We start from the raw sequence: 16,928 nt of genomic DNA, 5'->3' as shown, positions 1-16,928 counted from the left end.
GCAGCGCCTCCGCCCAGCGCGACGTCGAGTCCGCCATCATGGACACGTTGTAGCCCATGTCGCGGAAGTACTCGGACAGCGTGATACCTGGTGAGTGGTGACAGACGGAATATGATACGCCTCACCCTCTCGGTCGGGGTTGCCCAGGCACTTGACGCGGCCGGCGCGCTCGTAGAAGGAGGCGAGGCGGGCGCCGAGGTACGCGGGGTAGCCGGAGTCCGCCGGCATCTCCGCCAGCCGCCCCGAGATCTCGCGCAGCGCCTCCGCCCAGCGCGACGTCGAGTCCGCCATCATGGACACGTTGTAGCCCATGTCGCGGAAGTACTCGGACAGCGTGATACCTGGTGAGTGGTGACAGACGGAATATGATACGCCTCACCCTCTCGGTCGGGGTTGCCCAGGCACTTGACGCGGCCGGCGCGCTCGTAGAAGGAGGCGAGGCGGGCGCCGAGGTACGCGGGGTAGCCGGAGTCCGCCGGCATCTCCGCCAGCCGCCCCGAGATCTCGCGCAGCGCCTCCGCCCAGCGCGACGTCGAGTCCGCCATCATGGACACGTTGTAGCCCATGTCGCGGAAGTACTCGGACAGCGTGATACCTGGTGAGTGGTGACAGACGGAATATGATACGCCTCACCCTCTCGGTCGGGGTTGCCCAGGCACTTGACGCGGCCGGCGCGCTCGTAGAAGGAGGCGAGGCGGGCGCCGAGGTACGCGGGGTAGCCGGAGTCCGCCGGCATCTCCGCCAGCCGCCCCGAGATCTCGCGCAGCGCCTCCGCCCAGCGCGACGTCGAGTCCGCCATCATGGACACGTTGTAGCCCATGTCGCGGAAGTACTCGGACAGCGTGATACCTGGTGAGTGGTGACAGACGGAATATGATACGCCTCACCCTCTCGGTCGGGGTTGCCCAGGCACTTGACGCGGCCGGCGCGCTCGTAGAAGGAGGCGAGGCGGGCGCCGAGGTACGCGGGGTAGCCGGAGTCCGCCGGCATCTCCGCCAGCCGCCCCGAGATCTCGCGCAGCGCCTCCGCCCAGCGCGACGTCGAGTCCGCCATCATGGACACGTTGTAGCCCATGTCGCGGAAGTACTCGGACAGCGTGATACCTGGTGAGTGGTGACAGACGGAATATGATACGCCTCACCCTCTCGGTCGGGGTTGCCCAGGCACTTGACGCGGCCGGCGCGCTCGTAGAAGGAGGCGAGGCGGGCGCCGAGGTACGCGGGGTAGCCGGAGTCCGCCGGCATCTCCGCCAGCCGCCCCGAGATCTCGCGCAGCGCCTCCGCCCAGCGCGACGTCGAGTCCGCCATCATGGACACGTTGTAGCCCATGTCGCGGAAGTACTCGGACAGCGTGATACCTGGTGAGTGGTGACAGACGGAATATGATACGCCTCACCCTCTCGGTCGGGGTTGCCCAGGCACTTGACGCGGCCGGCGCGCTCGTAGAAGGAGGCGAGGCGGGCGCCGAGGTACGCGGGGTAGCCGGAGTCCGCCGGCATCTCCGCCAGCCGCCCCGAGATCTCGCGCAGCGCCTCCGCCCAGCGCGACGTCGAGTCCGCCATCATGGACACGTTGTAGCCCATGTCGCGGAAGTACTCGGACAGCGTGATACCTGGTGAGTGGTGACAGACGGAATATGATACGCCTCACCCTCTCGGTCGGGGTTGCCCAGGCACTTGACGCGGCCGGCGCGCTCGTAGAAGGAGGCGAGGCGGGCGCCGAGGTACGCGGGGTAGCCGGAGTCCGCCGGCATCTCCGCCAGCCGCCCCGAGATCTCGCGCAGCGCCTCCGCCCAGCGCGACGTCGAGTCCGCCATCATGGACACGTTGTAGCCCATGTCGCGGAAGTACTCGGACAGCGTGATACCTGGTGAGTGGTGACAGACGGAATATGATACGCCTCACCCTCTCGGTCGGGGTTGCCCAGGCACTTGACGCGGCCGGCGCGCTCGTAGAAGGAGGCGAGGCGGGCGCCGAGGTACGCGGGGTAGCCGGAGTCCGCCGGCATCTCCGCCAGCCGCCCCGAGATCTCGCGCAGCGCCTCCGCCCAGCGCGACGTCGAGTCCGCCATCATGGACACGTTGTAGCCCATGTCGCGGAAGTACTCGGACAGCGTGATACCTGGTGAGTGGTGACAGACGGAATATGATACGCCTCACCCTCTCGGTCGGGGTTGCCCAGGCACTTGACGCGGCCGGCGCGCTCGTAGAAGGAGGCGAGGCGGGCGCCGAGGTACGCGGGGTAGCCGGAGTCCGCCGGCATCTCCGCCAGCCGCCCCGAGATCTCGCGCAGCGCCTCCGCCCAGCGCGACGTCGAGTCCGCCATCATGGACACGTTGTAGCCCATGTCGCGGAAGTACTCGGACAGCGTGATACCTGGTGAGTGGTGACAGACGGAATATGATACGCCTCACCCTCTCGGTCGGGGTTGCCCAGGCACTTGACGCGGCCGGCGCGCTCGTAGAAGGAGGCGAGGCGGGCGCCGAGGTACGCGGGGTAGCCGGAGTCCGCCGGCATCTCCGCCAGCCGCCCCGAGATCTCGCGCAGCGCCTCCGCCCAGCGCGACGTCGAGTCCGCCATCATGGACACGTTGTAGCCCATGTCGCGGAAGTACTCGGACAGCGTGATACCTGGTGAGTGGTGACAGACGGAATATGATACGCCTCACCCTCTCGGTCGGGGTTGCCCAGGCACTTGACGCGGCCGGCGCGCTCGTAGAAGGAGGCGAGGCGGGCGCCGAGGTACGCGGGGTAGCCGGAGTCCGCCGGCATCTCCGCCAGCCGCCCCGAGATCTCGCGCAGCGCCTCCGCCCAGCGCGACGTCGAGTCCGCCATCATGGACACGTTGTAGCCCATGTCGCGGAAGTACTCGGACAGCGTGATACCTGGTGAGTGGTGACAGACGGAATATGATACGCCTCACCCTCTCGGTCGGGGTTGCCCAGGCACTTGACGCGGCCGGCGCGCTCGTAGAAGGAGGCGAGGCGGGCGCCGAGGTACGCGGGGTAGCCGGAGTCCGCCGGCATCTCCGCCAGCCGCCCCGAGATCTCGCGCAGCGCCTCCGCCCAGCGCGACGTCGAGTCCGCCATCATGGACACGTTGTAGCCCATGTCGCGGAAGTACTCGGACAGCGTGATACCTGGTGAGTGGTGACAGACGGAATATGATACGCCTCACCCTCTCGGTCGGGGTTGCCCAGGCACTTGACGCGGCCGGCGCGCTCGTAGAAGGAGGCGAGGCGGGCGCCGAGGTACGCGGGGTAGCCGGAGTCCGCCGGCATCTCCGCCAGCCGCCCCGAGATCTCGCGCAGCGCCTCCGCCCAGCGCGACGTCGAGTCCGCCATCATGGACACGTTGTAGCCCATGTCGCGGAAGTACTCGGACAGCGTGATACCTGGTGAGTGGTGACAGACGGAATATGATACGCCTCACCCTCTCGGTCGGGGTTGCCCAGGCACTTGACGCGGCCGGCGCGCTCGTAGAAGGAGGCGAGGCGGGCGCCGAGGTACGCGGGGTAGCCGGAGTCCGCCGGCATCTCCGCCAGCCGCCCCGAGATCTCGCGCAGCGCCTCCGCCCAGCGCGACGTCGAGTCCGCCATCATGGACACGTTGTAGCCCATGTCGCGGAAGTACTCGGACAGCGTGATACCTGGTGAGTGGTGACAGACGGAATATGATACGCCTCACCCTCTCGGTCGGGGTTGCCCAGGCACTTGACGCGGCCGGCGCGCTCGTAGAAGGAGGCGAGGCGGGCGCCGAGGTACGCGGGGTAGCCGGAGTCCGCCGGCATCTCCGCCAGCCGCCCCGAGATCTCGCGCAGCGCCTCCGCCCAGCGCGACGTCGAGTCCGCCATCATGGACACGTTGTAGCCCATGTCGCGGAAGTACTCGGACAGCGTGATACCTGGTGAGTGGTGACAGACGGAATATGATACGCCTCACCCTCTCGGTCGGGGTTGCCCAGGCACTTGACGCGGCCGGCGCGCTCGTAGAAGGAGGCGAGGCGGGCGCCGAGGTACGCGGGGTAGCCGGAGTCCGCCGGCATCTCCGCCAGCCGCCCCGAGATCTCGCGCAGCGCCTCCGCCCAGCGCGACGTCGAGTCCGCCATCATGGACACGTTGTAGCCCATGTCGCGGAAGTACTCGGACAGCGTGATACCTGGTGAGTGGTGACAGACGGAATATGATACGCCTCACCCTCTCGGTCGGGGTTGCCCAGGCACTTGACGCGGCCGGCGCGCTCGTAGAAGGAGGCGAGGCGGGCGCCGAGGTACGCGGGGTAGCCGGAGTCCGCCGGCATCTCCGCCAGCCGCCCCGAGATCTCGCGCAGCGCCTCCGCCCAGCGCGACGTCGAGTCCGCCATCATGGACACGTTGTAGCCCATGTCGCGGAAGTACTCGGACAGCGTGATACCTGGTGAGTGGTGACAGACGGAATATGATACGCCTCACCCTCTCGGTCGGGGTTGCCCAGGCACTTGACGCGGCCGGCGCGCTCGTAGAAGGAGGCGAGGCGGGCGCCGAGGTACGCGGGGTAGCCGGAGTCCGCCGGCATCTCCGCCAGCCGCCCCGAGATCTCGCGCAGCGCCTCCGCCCAGCGCGACGTCGAGTCCGCCATCATGGACACGTTGTAGCCCATGTCGCGGAAGTACTCGGACAGCGTGATACCTGGTGAGTGGTGACAGACGGAATATGATACGCCTCACCCTCTCGGTCGGGGTTGCCCAGGCACTTGACGCGGCCGGCGCGCTCGTAGAAGGAGGCGAGGCGGGCGCCGAGGTACGCGGGGTAGCCGGAGTCCGCCGGCATCTCCGCCAGCCGCCCCGAGATCTCGCGCAGCGCCTCCGCCCAGCGCGACGTCGAGTCCGCCATCATGGACACGTTGTAGCCCATGTCGCGGAAGTACTCGGACAGCGTGATACCTGGTGAGTGGTGACAGACGGATGATCGAATCAATATTGTTTATGATTGTATACGTCGACGCCCGGAAAATTACCCGTTTTGGGAAAGTTCCCGGCACCGGCGACATAGAGCTTAGTCAATATCGACGTTTAATGAACCGGTCCCTCCGGAAACTTCAGGAGCGCATTGTACAAATGAGTGCTCCCGTCTTAGTCTTATATTGATAGATAAATATTTATATTTAGCAGCTCATTGAGATTGTTTAAGAAATTAGCTTATTCGTCTTTGAAATAAAAATACCCGATTGTAAATTTAAGATTTCATCATATATCTCGTCACACGTGTGGTGCGGCATGAAGTGGTAGAAATTAAATAAAATTAAACAAAAAAATAATAAAAAAATAAAAAAAATCTCCGTACTAAATTATTCCCATCTTCTTCTTATTAATTTTCTGCAATTTCTTGTCGGACTATATGTACAATATGCATGTATTGTTTGTCATTTGTACTTAGTAATAAGTTTTTATTAATAGTCGTTTACATATAGGAAACTATAGGTCTATTGCCAGAAAAATGTTACTTTAAATAGTCATCTGTTTTATAAGACTGTTTGTTTCTTAATAAATAATAAAAAATAAAAAATAAAAACTTTATTCGTACCCCCGGCATTGACAGCATACGTGGCGACGGCGTCGACATTAACTTGCTCCTTGTAGATAAATTAAGCGAAAGAGTAGTGTTCGACGTTGTCGTTTCTGTTGATTAACGTGTCGAATTCGATATTTTATTTTAAAAATCGTTTTGCTCTTTAATTTAAAAATTGGTGGCGGTATATTATTCCGATCGTCAGTTGCGCGGTCCCGAAAACTCCCTTTAAAAACGGCAGACCGGTGCCGGGGAACCTGTTCCGCTCCCGCTCGCGAGAGGCGCGAGGCTCTCGTTCGGTGATGAAACTGATGAATTCTACTTTTTGAAAACCATAGGAGTTTCTTATAGAGCTGAGACGGCCGCTCGGATGGAATAGTATGGTCGTGCACGTGCGCTCTCACCGGTGTAGATGGAGGCCTCGCGGGCAGCCACGGGCATGTTGGACGTGTTGGCGACGAGCGCCGTGCGCTTCATGATGGACTCGGTCACGCCGTCGATCTCGACGGTCAGCTCGGGGAAGTCCCGCAGTACCTCGGACATCTCGTTACCTGGGAACGACGGGGAATTGTGTAAAGTTGTAGGAGTAGTCATAGAAAAAGTGGTGTCTGTATAAACTTAGAAAAAATTTTTTTGTTATTTTCTCCCGGAAAGATACCGGTCACAATAGTACATTATGATATAAGTGTGCTAAGTTGGTCATTACACACGAGGCGATATTGTGCGCGCGAGCTGTAAGCGAGCGCGCAATAAGAAAGCCGATGTGTGTAATGACCAATGCACACGCGTTTCATACGACGTTTTTCAACACACTTGCGAGAAAAAAAAGAAACTTTCATATTAATCAAATTTTAATAGTTTTTACAGTTAGTATTGTGTGTTTCATCTGTCATACTCGTACTGCCGGTGCCCGCCAGTCCGATCAATTAAAGAAGGCTCCCTTTCCATGCATATTATTAGCAATCAGTTAGCTTCATAACTCAGTCGGATAATATAATGAAAAAGCACGAGTGGAATAATACACTGAAAGAGCACGCGTGTTTAATATCTAGGATTATGAGCCAAAAATCGATGGAATAAAAACGTCGTTTTGAGCAAGTGTGTTGAAAAAAAAAATAACCGGCTCACAGTCCATTATTTGTCTGTAGCGGCATATTTTAGAATACGTACCACGCTCTCCGCAACCGACGTAGACGATGACGTCGGAGTTGGAGTACTTGGACAGCGCCTGCGAGATGACAGTCTTGCCGCAACCGAAGGCTCCGGGGATGGCGGTGGTGCCGCCCTGCACGCACCTACAGACAAAACGCACTGAAGTCTGACTTGCAGTTATCCGGCACTGTTGGATTCGTTGGGTGTTACTAATAAACCATATTTACGATTACAATTTCTTAGATCTTTTTCGATAGACGCTGGCTACTTTAAGATTTACATGATCCTAACCGAAATTAATTAATGCTTACGCTTTAAAGCTCACAATAAAAACTTAATCGATTGATATATGAATACTCCAGCCTTTTACGTTATTGAACAGTCGAGAATACTTAAAAATTGAAAGGGATAGAAAAACTGTGAAACTTAACGACGGACGCTAGGGAAACTAGTGTAGGCGCCGATTTATATCAGACTTGACATATTCCTACGGGCCACACTTGCAACATGCTGAACTTGTTCTATACAACGACGGACGCTAGTGACACTAGTGTAGGCACCGCCCTATCCCAGACTACGTACGGGAACAGAGAGTCGAGCACACGCTGGCCGGTGAGCAGCGGGTGGTTGGCGGGCTGTTTCTCTGCGCTGGGGCGGGGTTGACGCACGGGCCACACTTGCAACATGCTGAACTTGTTCTATACAACGACCGACGCTAGTGACACTAGTGTAGGCACCGCCCTATCCCAGACTACGTACGGGAACAGAGAGTCGAGCACACGCTGGCCGGTGAGCAGCGGGTGGTTGGCGGGCTGTTTCTCTGCGCTGGGGCGGGGTTGACGCACGGGCCACACTTGCAACATGCTGAACTTGTTCTATACAACGACCGACGCTAGTGACACTAGTGTAGGCACCGCCCTATCCCAGACTACGTACGGGAACAGAGAGTCGAGCACACGCTGGCCGGTGAGCAGCGGGTGGTTGGCGGGCTGTTTCTCTGCGCTGGGGCGGGGTTGACGCACGGGCCACACTTGCAACATGCTGAACTTGTTCTATACAACGACCGACGCTAGTGACACTAGTGTAGGCACCGCCCTATCCCAGACTACGTACGGGAACAGAGAGTCGAGCACACGCTGGCCGGTGAGCAGCGGGTGGTTGGCGGGCTGTTTCTCTGCGCTGGGGCGGGGTTGACGCACGGGCCACACTTGCAACATGCTGAACTTGTTCTATACAACGACCGACGCTAGTGACACTAGTGTAGGCACCGCCCTATCCCAGACTACGTACGGGAACAGAGAGTCGAGCACACGCTGGCCGGTGAGCAGCGGGTGGTTGGCGGGCTGTTTCTCTGCGCTGGGGCGGGGTTGACGCACGGGCCACACTTGCAACATGCTGAACTTGTTCTATACAACGACCGACGCTAGTGACACTAGTGTAGGCACCGCCCTATCCCAGACTACGTACGGGAACAGAGAGTCGAGCACACGCTGGCCGGTGAGCAGCGGGTGGTTGGCGGGCTGTTTCTCTGCGCTGGGGCGGGGTTGACGCACGGGCCACACTTGCAACATGCTGAACTTGTTCTATACAACGACCGACGCTAGTGACACTAGTGTAGGCACCGCCCTATCCCAGACTACGTACGGGAACAGAGAGTCGAGCACACGCTGGCCGGTGAGCAGCGGGTGGTTGGCGGGCTGTTTCTCTGCGCTGGGGCGGGGTTGACGCACGGGCCACACTTGCAACATGCTGAACTTGTTCTTCTCGCCGTCGAATTCGGTCTCCAGCACGATGTCCTATAAACAATAAGGGTCAAATTCTGAGCCAAGTACTAAAACGAGACATTTCGTATAAAGTTATTTTTAAAAGCAGAACTAACTGACACAACATTTAACTGGCCATCTGTAAACCTTCGCAATAAGGTCCACAGATGATAATTGAACAGCATGAAGGAATGTACTTACGGTGACTTTGTAGTTGCCGGAGGGCGCGATGTAGGTGACGGTACCCTTGGCCTTGGGCGGCACGATCATGCGGTGCTTCACCAGCGTGTTCTCGTGCACCACGCCGTACAGGTCCCCGCCCGTGATGTGGGAGCCCACCTGCGAACAGAAGGAGAGCTCGAATGAAGAATCGAGGGTTGTGTCATCTGATTTCACCTGACAGGAAATGAGTTTATGTGGAAAAAAAATATAAGCTACAATCGAGTGAACAGTTTTCCTATATTAAAAGAGCCCACTTAAAGAACCTAACTTGACCTAAGTTAGGTTCCTTAAGAACTACGATTATAATCGAGACTACAAGTCAGGTGCAGGACCGAAGCCGACGTCCATGGACATTTGATGACTATCTCCTTAAGGGTCAAAAAGTTAGCGGGGCTCTTAGATGTTGTCTCTATTTGCAAGACAATTTCCTGATTTGACAGGGCACGTTGACGCCGCGGGGGATGTAGATGGACTGCGTCATCTCGTTGATGTCCTTGAGCGGGCGCTGGATGCCGTCGAAGATGGAGCCGAGTATGACTGACCTTGACATTGAGCGGGTTGAACTCCCAGCTTATGTCGCGGGACAGGCAGGGCACGTTGACGCCGCGGGGGATGTAGATGGACTGCGTCATCTCGTTGATGTCCTTGAGCGGGCGCTGGATGCCGTCGAAGATGGAGCCGAGTATGACTGACCTTGACATTGAGCGGGTTGAACTCCCAGCTTATGTCGCGGGACAGGCAGGGCACGTTGACGCCGCGGGGGATGTAGATGGACTGCGTCATCTCGTTGATGTCCTTGAGCGGGCGCTGGATGCCGTCGAAGATGGAGCCGAGTATGACTGACCTTGACATTGAGCGGGTTGAACTCCCAGCTTATGTCGCGGGACAGGCAGGGCACGTTGACGCCGCGGGGGATGTAGATGGACTGCGTCATCTCGTTGATGTCCTTGAGCGGGCGCTGGATGCCGTCGAAGATGGAGCCGAGTATGACTGACCTTGACATTGAGCGGGTTGAACTCCCAGCTTATGTCGCGGGACAGGCAGGGCACGTTGACGCCGCGGGGGATGTAGATGGACTGCGTCATCTCGTTGATGTCCTTGAGCGGGCGCTGGATGCCGTCGAAGATGGAGCCGAGTATGACTGACCTTGACATTGAGCGGGTTGAACTCCCAGCTTATGTCGCGGGACAGGCAGGGCACGTTGACGCCGCGGGGGATGTAGATGGACTGCGTCATCTCGTTGATGTCCTTGAGCGGGCGCTGGATGCCGTCGAAGATGGAGCCGAGTATGACTGACCTTGACATTGAGCGGGTTGAACTCCCAGCTTATGTCGCGGGACAGGCAGGGCACGTTGACGCCGCGGGGGATGTAGATGGACTGCGTCATCTCGTTGATGTCCTTGAGCGGGCGCTGGATGCCGTCGAAGATGGAGCCGAGTATGACTGACCTTGACATTGAGCGGGTTGAACTCCCAGCTTATGTCGCGGGACAGGCAGGGCACGTTGACGCCGCGGGGGATGTAGATGGACTGCGTCATCTCGTTGATGTCCTTGAGCGGGCGCTGGATGCCGTCGAAGATGGAGCCGAGTATGACTGACCTTGACATTGAGCGGGTTGAACTCCCAGCTTATGTCGCGGGACAGGCAGGGCACGTTGACGCCGCGGGGGATGTAGATGGACTGCGTCATCTCGTTGATGTCCTTGAGCGGGCGCTGGATGCCGTCGAAGATGGAGCCGAGTATGACTGACCTTGACATTGAGCGGGTTGAACTCCCAGCTTATGTCGCGGGACAGGCAGGGCACGTTGACGCCGCGGGGGATGTAGATGGACTGCGTCATCTCGTTGATGTCCTTGAGCGGGCGCTGGATGCCGTCGAAGATGGAGCCGAGTATGACTGACCTTGACATTGAGCGGGTTGAACTCCCAGCTTATGTCGCGGGACAGGCAGGGCACGTTGACGCCGCGGGGGATGTAGATGGACTGCGTCATCTCGTTGATGTCCTTGAGCGGGCGCTGGATGCCGTCGAAGATGGAGCCGAGTATGACTGACCTTGACATTGAGCGGGTTGAACTCCCAGCTTATGTCGCGGGACAGGCAGGGCACGTTGACGCCGCGGGGGATGTAGATGGACTGCGTCATCTCGTTGATGTCCTTGAGCGGGCGCTGGATGCCGTCGAAGATGGAGCCGAGTATGACTGACCTTGACATTGAGTGGGTTGAACTCCCAGCTTATGTCGCGGGACAGGCAGGGCACGTTGACGCCGCGGGGGATGTAGATGGACTGCGTCATCTCGTTGATGTCCTTGAGCGGGCGCTGGATGCCGTCGAAGATGGAGCCGAGTATGACTGACCTTGACATTGAGCGGGTTGAACTCCCAGCTTATGTCGCGGGACAGGCAGGGCACGTTGACGCCGCGGGGGATGTAGATGGACTGCGTCATCTCGTTGATGTCCTTGAGCGGGCGCTGGATGCCGTCGAAGATGGAGCCGAGTATGACTGACCTTGACATTGAGCGGGTTGAACTCCCAGCTTATGTCGCGGGACAGGCAGGGCACGTTGACGCCGCGGGGGATGTAGATGGACTGCGTCATCTCGTTGATGTCCTTGAGCGGGCGCTGGATGCCGTCGAAGATGGAGCCGAGTATGACTGACCTTGACATTGAGCGGGTTGAACTCCCAGCTTATGTCGCGGGACAGGCAGGGCACGTTGACGCCGCGGGGGATGTAGATGGACTGCGTCATCTCGTTGATGTCCTTGAGCGGGCGCTGGATGCCGTCGAAGATGGAGCCGAGTATGACTGACCTTGACATTGAGCGGGTTGAACTCCCAGCTTATGTCGCGGGACAGGCAGGGCACGTTGACGCCGCGGGGGATGTAGATGGACTGCGTCATCTCGTTGATGTCCTTGAGCGGGCGCTGGATGCCGTCGAAGATGGAGCCGAGTATGACTGACCTTGACATTGAGCGGGTTGAACTCCCAGCTTATGTCGCGGGACAGGCAGGGCACGTTGACGCCGCGGGGGATGTAGATGGACTGCGTCATCTCGTTGATGTCCTTGAGCGGGCGCTGGATGCCGTCGAAGATGGAGCCGAGTATGACTGACCTTGACATTGAGCGGGTTGAACTCCCAGCTTATGTCGCGGGACAGGCAGGGCACGTTGACGCCGCGGGGGATGTAGATGGACTGCGTCATCTCGTTGATGTCCTTGAGCGGGCGCTGGATGCCGTCGAAGATGGAGCCGAGTATGACTGACCTTGACATTGAGCGGGTTGAACTCCCAGCTTATGTCGCGGGACAGGCAGGGCACGTTGACGCCGCGGGGGATGTAGATGGACTGCGTCATCTCGTTGATGTCCTTGAGCGGGCGCTGGATGCCGTCGAAGATGGAGCCGAGTATGACTGACCTTGACATTGAGCGGGTTGAACTCCCAGCTTATGTCGCGGGACAGGCAGGGCACGTTGACGCCGCGGGGGATGTAGATGGACTGCGTCATCTCGTTGATGTCCTTGAGCGGGCGCTGGATGCCGTCGAAGATGGAGCCGAGTATGACTGACCTTGACATTGAGCGGGTTGAACTCCCAGCTTATGTCGCGGGACAGGCAGGGCACGTTGACGCCGCGGGGGATGTAGATGGACTGCGTCATCTCGTTGATGTCCTTGAGCGGGCGCTGGATGCCGTCGAAGATGGAGCCGAGGATGCCGGGGCCGAGCTCCACGGACAGGGGCTTGCCGGTGCGGAGCACGGGGTCGCCGACGGTCACACCCGAGGTTTCCTCGTACACCTGGGGGACATAGAAAATGATTAATTAGGTTGTTATTTAATTTCATTCGGTTGGACACTGCAGATTCATACCTTCAGTCTTTTGTTTATTTATGTTCTTTTTTCTAAAATAAACGAGGGAATTTTTTTCGTCATTGCGCTTATAAATTCTTTGATCATCTGTAAACTTTTGAGAAAAGAAAGTACGTCAAGTTTTCCAGGTAAAATGTTTATTTATAAGACCTGATTTTGTACCTATGTTTTTACGAATAAATGATTTATGATTATGATTATGAAATTTACAAACGCACCGACAGCGACGTTACGTTTACGTTATGTAGATAAATTAAGTACATTCAGCGTCAAATAGCTAGTGCCGGCAGAAGTAGCATAATAACATATCTCGGAACAGATCCATATTTCTATGGTAATAAAGGTGTGTTACGATATAATTGTTCACTTTAACACTACAATGTAACCAGATAATCGCTAAGGAGGAGTTTTTTGTATTTGTATACCTGAATGGTGGCCATGTCTCCCTCCAGACGGATAATCTCTCCCACCAGCTCGTTGTAGCCGACACGCACCAACTCGTACATAGCCGCTCCGGACATTTTCTCCGCCGTTACGACTGATGATCGAAACCAAAATTGTTAATATATTCATATACCTACGTTCTACTATAGTCAGGTAAAATAATTCCTTAATATCATACAATTTTTGCTCTCTTTCTGCAAGCAATTCTCTTGAAAGTATCTCAACAGCTGCTTTCAAGCGAATACAAAGCTACGCTACAACTGTTTTCAATAAAATCACCTGCCGAAAGGCACGAAAAAGATGGATGTTGTTTGGATACGCTTTACTTGTTTGGCTTTAAGGCACTAGATTTCTAGGCTTAATCTTATAAGTAAAAAAAAGTAACTAAATGTTATGTTATGAATTTTTATTATGATGATTATCAAAACTCAAAACAGTTCTGCAAATTAAGAAGCATTCGTCGCAATATTACGTAACAGGCGAGACGTGACGTGGTGCACTGTTAACTGGCCATTGGTAAACTTTAATATCAAAGACACAAGGTCCAGGTCTACCCATAGCGTGTTGCTGTTAGTATTAGTACAGTCTCGTCTGTCCAAACATAATTAGGGTATTGCGTCTGTAGCGGTGACGTCATCCAATGTCGGTAAAGGATTTACAGCCTGAACGCTCTTCAACATTACTAGTTAGTACCTACATCTTATTGCAATGAGATAAGGGTTATTACTGGACTTGTGTCAAACACAATAAAAACGGGTTGCTTTATACTAAAATTTCTACACAAAGTGACCCGTTTAAAATGATCTTGAGTGTATTAAGTACAGTCGAGTTCACAAACATCTTTAGGTACATGCTAATTTTCCAAAAATACCTCCCCCTTGTCACATCAGGACACATTTGGCAACCCTCTCCTCCCCTGGTCACATATTTGGCAATTATATTTTAAAGAAATATCAATTTGAATTATTATTTAATTACATTACAATAAGGTATTTTTGAAAGTAATAAACCACATTAGATAATACACAACACGATAAGATCGATTAGGAATAAATAAATAATAAAGACTAGTTATTTAGCAGTACAGCAAATAACTAAATATCATAACAATTTTTGTTTACAGATGATGTTAAAAAAAAATTTGTGCCCTCTTGTCACAACAGGTCACGTTTTTAAAACCCCCTCCCTACCCTAAATATGTGACGTAATCAATAGATGAACCGTAAGAATAAGGGTCGGTTGCACTAAACTGTATGTCGTCGTCATCATTAAAGATTTCGCTAAATTTTATGGAAAGTTTCATAGTAAACCGCCGCGGCGCCTGCGCGCCGGGTGACGTTGATCAGTCTGTCTCGTGCGGATGGTGCAGTGCAACTAGCACTAAGGCAAGGCTACATACCGGGCCCGGAGACGGCGAACACGTAGCCAAACTGATCCTCATTCTCTTCAGTGGCAATCATCCTCAGATTGGCCCGCGCCGCCATTTTGAAATTATATTCTTATCTGTGAACGTAAAAACTTAACATCAACTTTTCTGCAGGAAAGACTTGCATACAGTCTCCGTCAGATATATTGGAGTGGCTGAATATCTTGATCACAGATTAACCCCCTAGTTGCTCAGACTCAGATATATCTAATGGCAACTGTACAGAATATATGTTAGTTGTAACAATCCTTATAATATTATACTAAGCCATTTCCAAGACTGCCATTGTCAGTTACCCTGTCCCTTCGTGTGGCAAATATCTAGTTGAAATTTAATTCATTTACATAATATTAAAATTCCAACAACTCTAACACTGTGAGTGCAACCTGAAGGGCTGTTCAATAGAACTGTGAAACTTGTGGAAAATTATATAAAAAAAATTATAAATTTATATGATGAATTGTCATTCAAATAACACAAAACACAAAGTTCTCTGAAATAAACTATTGTCTTGAAAGATAGAAGTAATTTTATTGATGTTTTAATATTGGATATTGCACACAAACGAAACCATCAAACTAGTAATGCAAAATGTGCATTGATTTAGTAATTAACTTACTAGCAAAGCCAATTAAGATACCCCAAGTAAAATAAATATTCCAAATGTAGGATGTATAGCTAGGAATACCTCAAAATATCTTAAACTAAAGTAAAGCCAGGCAACTGTCACAGAACAGATCAGATGATTCTAATCAGCTGATAACTTCCCTATCCATCATTGTCACTTCTGAATATCTTAACTTTCATTTTGAGTCAAATTTGAATCCTTCAATGGACCAGATTTTAAGAATTCCATGATTCAAGCCTCTCTGCCACTTCAAAATTATGCGAGAATAAATACAAAAAGTTAATATTTAAAAATTAAATTTTGCCTTACAATACAGAATGTCCCTAAAAAGGATTAAATTAATTTATGAAAAAAAAAGAAGGTTCATTTATATGTTTGTAGGAACAGTCATTAATGTCATCATAATAGTTAGCAACATTTTTGGAAAAAGTTTCTTTATTTTTTGCACATAAAATTATAAGTACAAATAGAGGACTTAATGCCTTAAGGCATTTTCTACCACTCAACCACTGGGCCAAACATCTTTACATGGGCAACAAAACCTTTCCATTACCAAAAACAGATTTTAAATTGATGCTCCGCATCGGCTCTTGACAGATTACAGCGCCGACGCAAACAGGAATTACTCATGCCGCTGATGTTAACATGAAAATGATGAATGATTTCTTTAATTTGAAATAAAACAATACAATGGATTACTACAATGGATTATTATTTTAATATCATACTTAGTTTATAGCTGATATAATGAAAGCCATCATGTGATCTCAATATGATAAAATACCAGAAAAAAAAAAACAAGAACCATAACTTCTGTAGATCTACAGGATCACATTTATTCACATAATGGTTGAAAGATATTAAAGATATATTACGTAAGTTAAAAGTAGTTAAATATTGCCCCCAATGTAATATATAAAATTGTTTATCTCAAACTATATAAACTTAACTATAAATTTAAGTAGTTATACAAATAATGAAGAAATGATTTTTCATCTCGTTTCATTTAAAAACCGGTACCGGTGATCATTGCCTACAAGAATTTAATAAGACACTGCTTTCTTATTTTAATTTAAAATTTATATACTGTTAATGAATAAAATAATGTTGCAGAAATTGCAAAACAGGCTGTCCAGATTGAGAATTAAATAATTGCTTCGATTAATTTGTTATCTCAAAAATTGGGGCATCAAAATAAGAAAACTTGTCACCGCAATGTTAGTGTAGGGTGTTCTTGGGTTGGTATTGGTAATGATGTACCACAAATTGGTCACATGATGGGCGTTAATTATTAAATTGCACTTAATTCAAGTACCTCAGCTCTAACCAATAAGTGTAATGATCAAGGAAATGATTTATTACATTAAGAAACGAAGTAAAATGAAGACGACGTACCAAAATTCAGTAATCAGTCACTTTACAGGCCTAGCAAAATTCTGTCAATGGCAGAGTTGTACTTAAATAGGCTTACCAATTTTCAGGATGTTACCTAAATATCCACAATGAATAACACAAGCACGACTAGAAAGAAACCTAGCAAGACCTCAATTTCGATGTTAAATATTTTAATGAGACTCACAAGACGATAAAGATGGAAAAGTCGGGCCGAGAATGGCGGAGAACTACAACTTATCACAAGACCAATGATAAAAGTAAAGTCAGCTGACCTATCTTCTCTATGGTTGGAAGTCTATGGTCGTCATTTATTGATTTTTTGCGTTTTGTTCAGCTATCTACGGAAATGTTATTTATTGTAAAACTTAACTTGCAATGCATTTTATTTTAATTTTACAATAATATTTAACGACTAGATTACAATACAACTATTCAGATTACAAAACTAAGTTTTAAATTATATAAGATTTTTTACAATGGTAATAACAAGGTAACGAAC

General features: G+C 52.2%; 1 protein-coding gene across 1 annotated transcript in view; it reads right to left on the bottom strand.

Annotated features, from left to right (window-relative positions):
* Positions 1 to 16,726, bottom strand: part of LOC134747692 (V-type proton ATPase catalytic subunit A) — a 34,481-nt gene extending 17,755 nt beyond the window's left edge. Inside the window, exons 1-9 of the mRNA XM_063682298.1 lie at positions 16,614 to 16,726; positions 14,380 to 14,483; positions 12,962 to 13,074; positions 12,238 to 12,465; positions 8,655 to 8,792; positions 8,335 to 8,486; positions 6,709 to 6,833; positions 5,943 to 6,089; positions 4,698 to 4,913 (exon numbers count right to left, since the gene is read on the bottom strand). Of these exons, the coding sequence (XP_063538368.1) occupies positions 4,698 to 4,913; positions 5,943 to 6,089; positions 6,709 to 6,833; positions 8,335 to 8,486; positions 8,655 to 8,792; positions 12,238 to 12,465; positions 12,962 to 13,074; positions 14,380 to 14,464 (1,204 nt within the window). The 5' untranslated portion in view covers positions 14,465 to 14,483; positions 16,614 to 16,726. The remainder of the gene's footprint in view (positions 1 to 4,697; positions 4,914 to 5,942; positions 6,090 to 6,708; positions 6,834 to 8,334; positions 8,487 to 8,654; positions 8,793 to 12,237; positions 12,466 to 12,961; positions 13,075 to 14,379; positions 14,484 to 16,613) is intronic.
* Positions 16,727 to 16,928: the final 202 nt, after the last annotated feature.

The sequence above is a fragment of the Cydia strobilella genome, chromosome 15 (genome assembly GCF_947568885.1).
Source record: "Cydia strobilella chromosome 15, ilCydStro3.1, whole genome shotgun sequence".
Classification (NCBI taxonomy): Eukaryota; Metazoa; Arthropoda; class Insecta; order Lepidoptera; family Tortricidae; genus Cydia; species Cydia strobilella.
The sequence above is the reverse complement of the archived record's forward strand: the minus strand, read 5'-3'. Positions and strand labels throughout refer to the sequence as shown.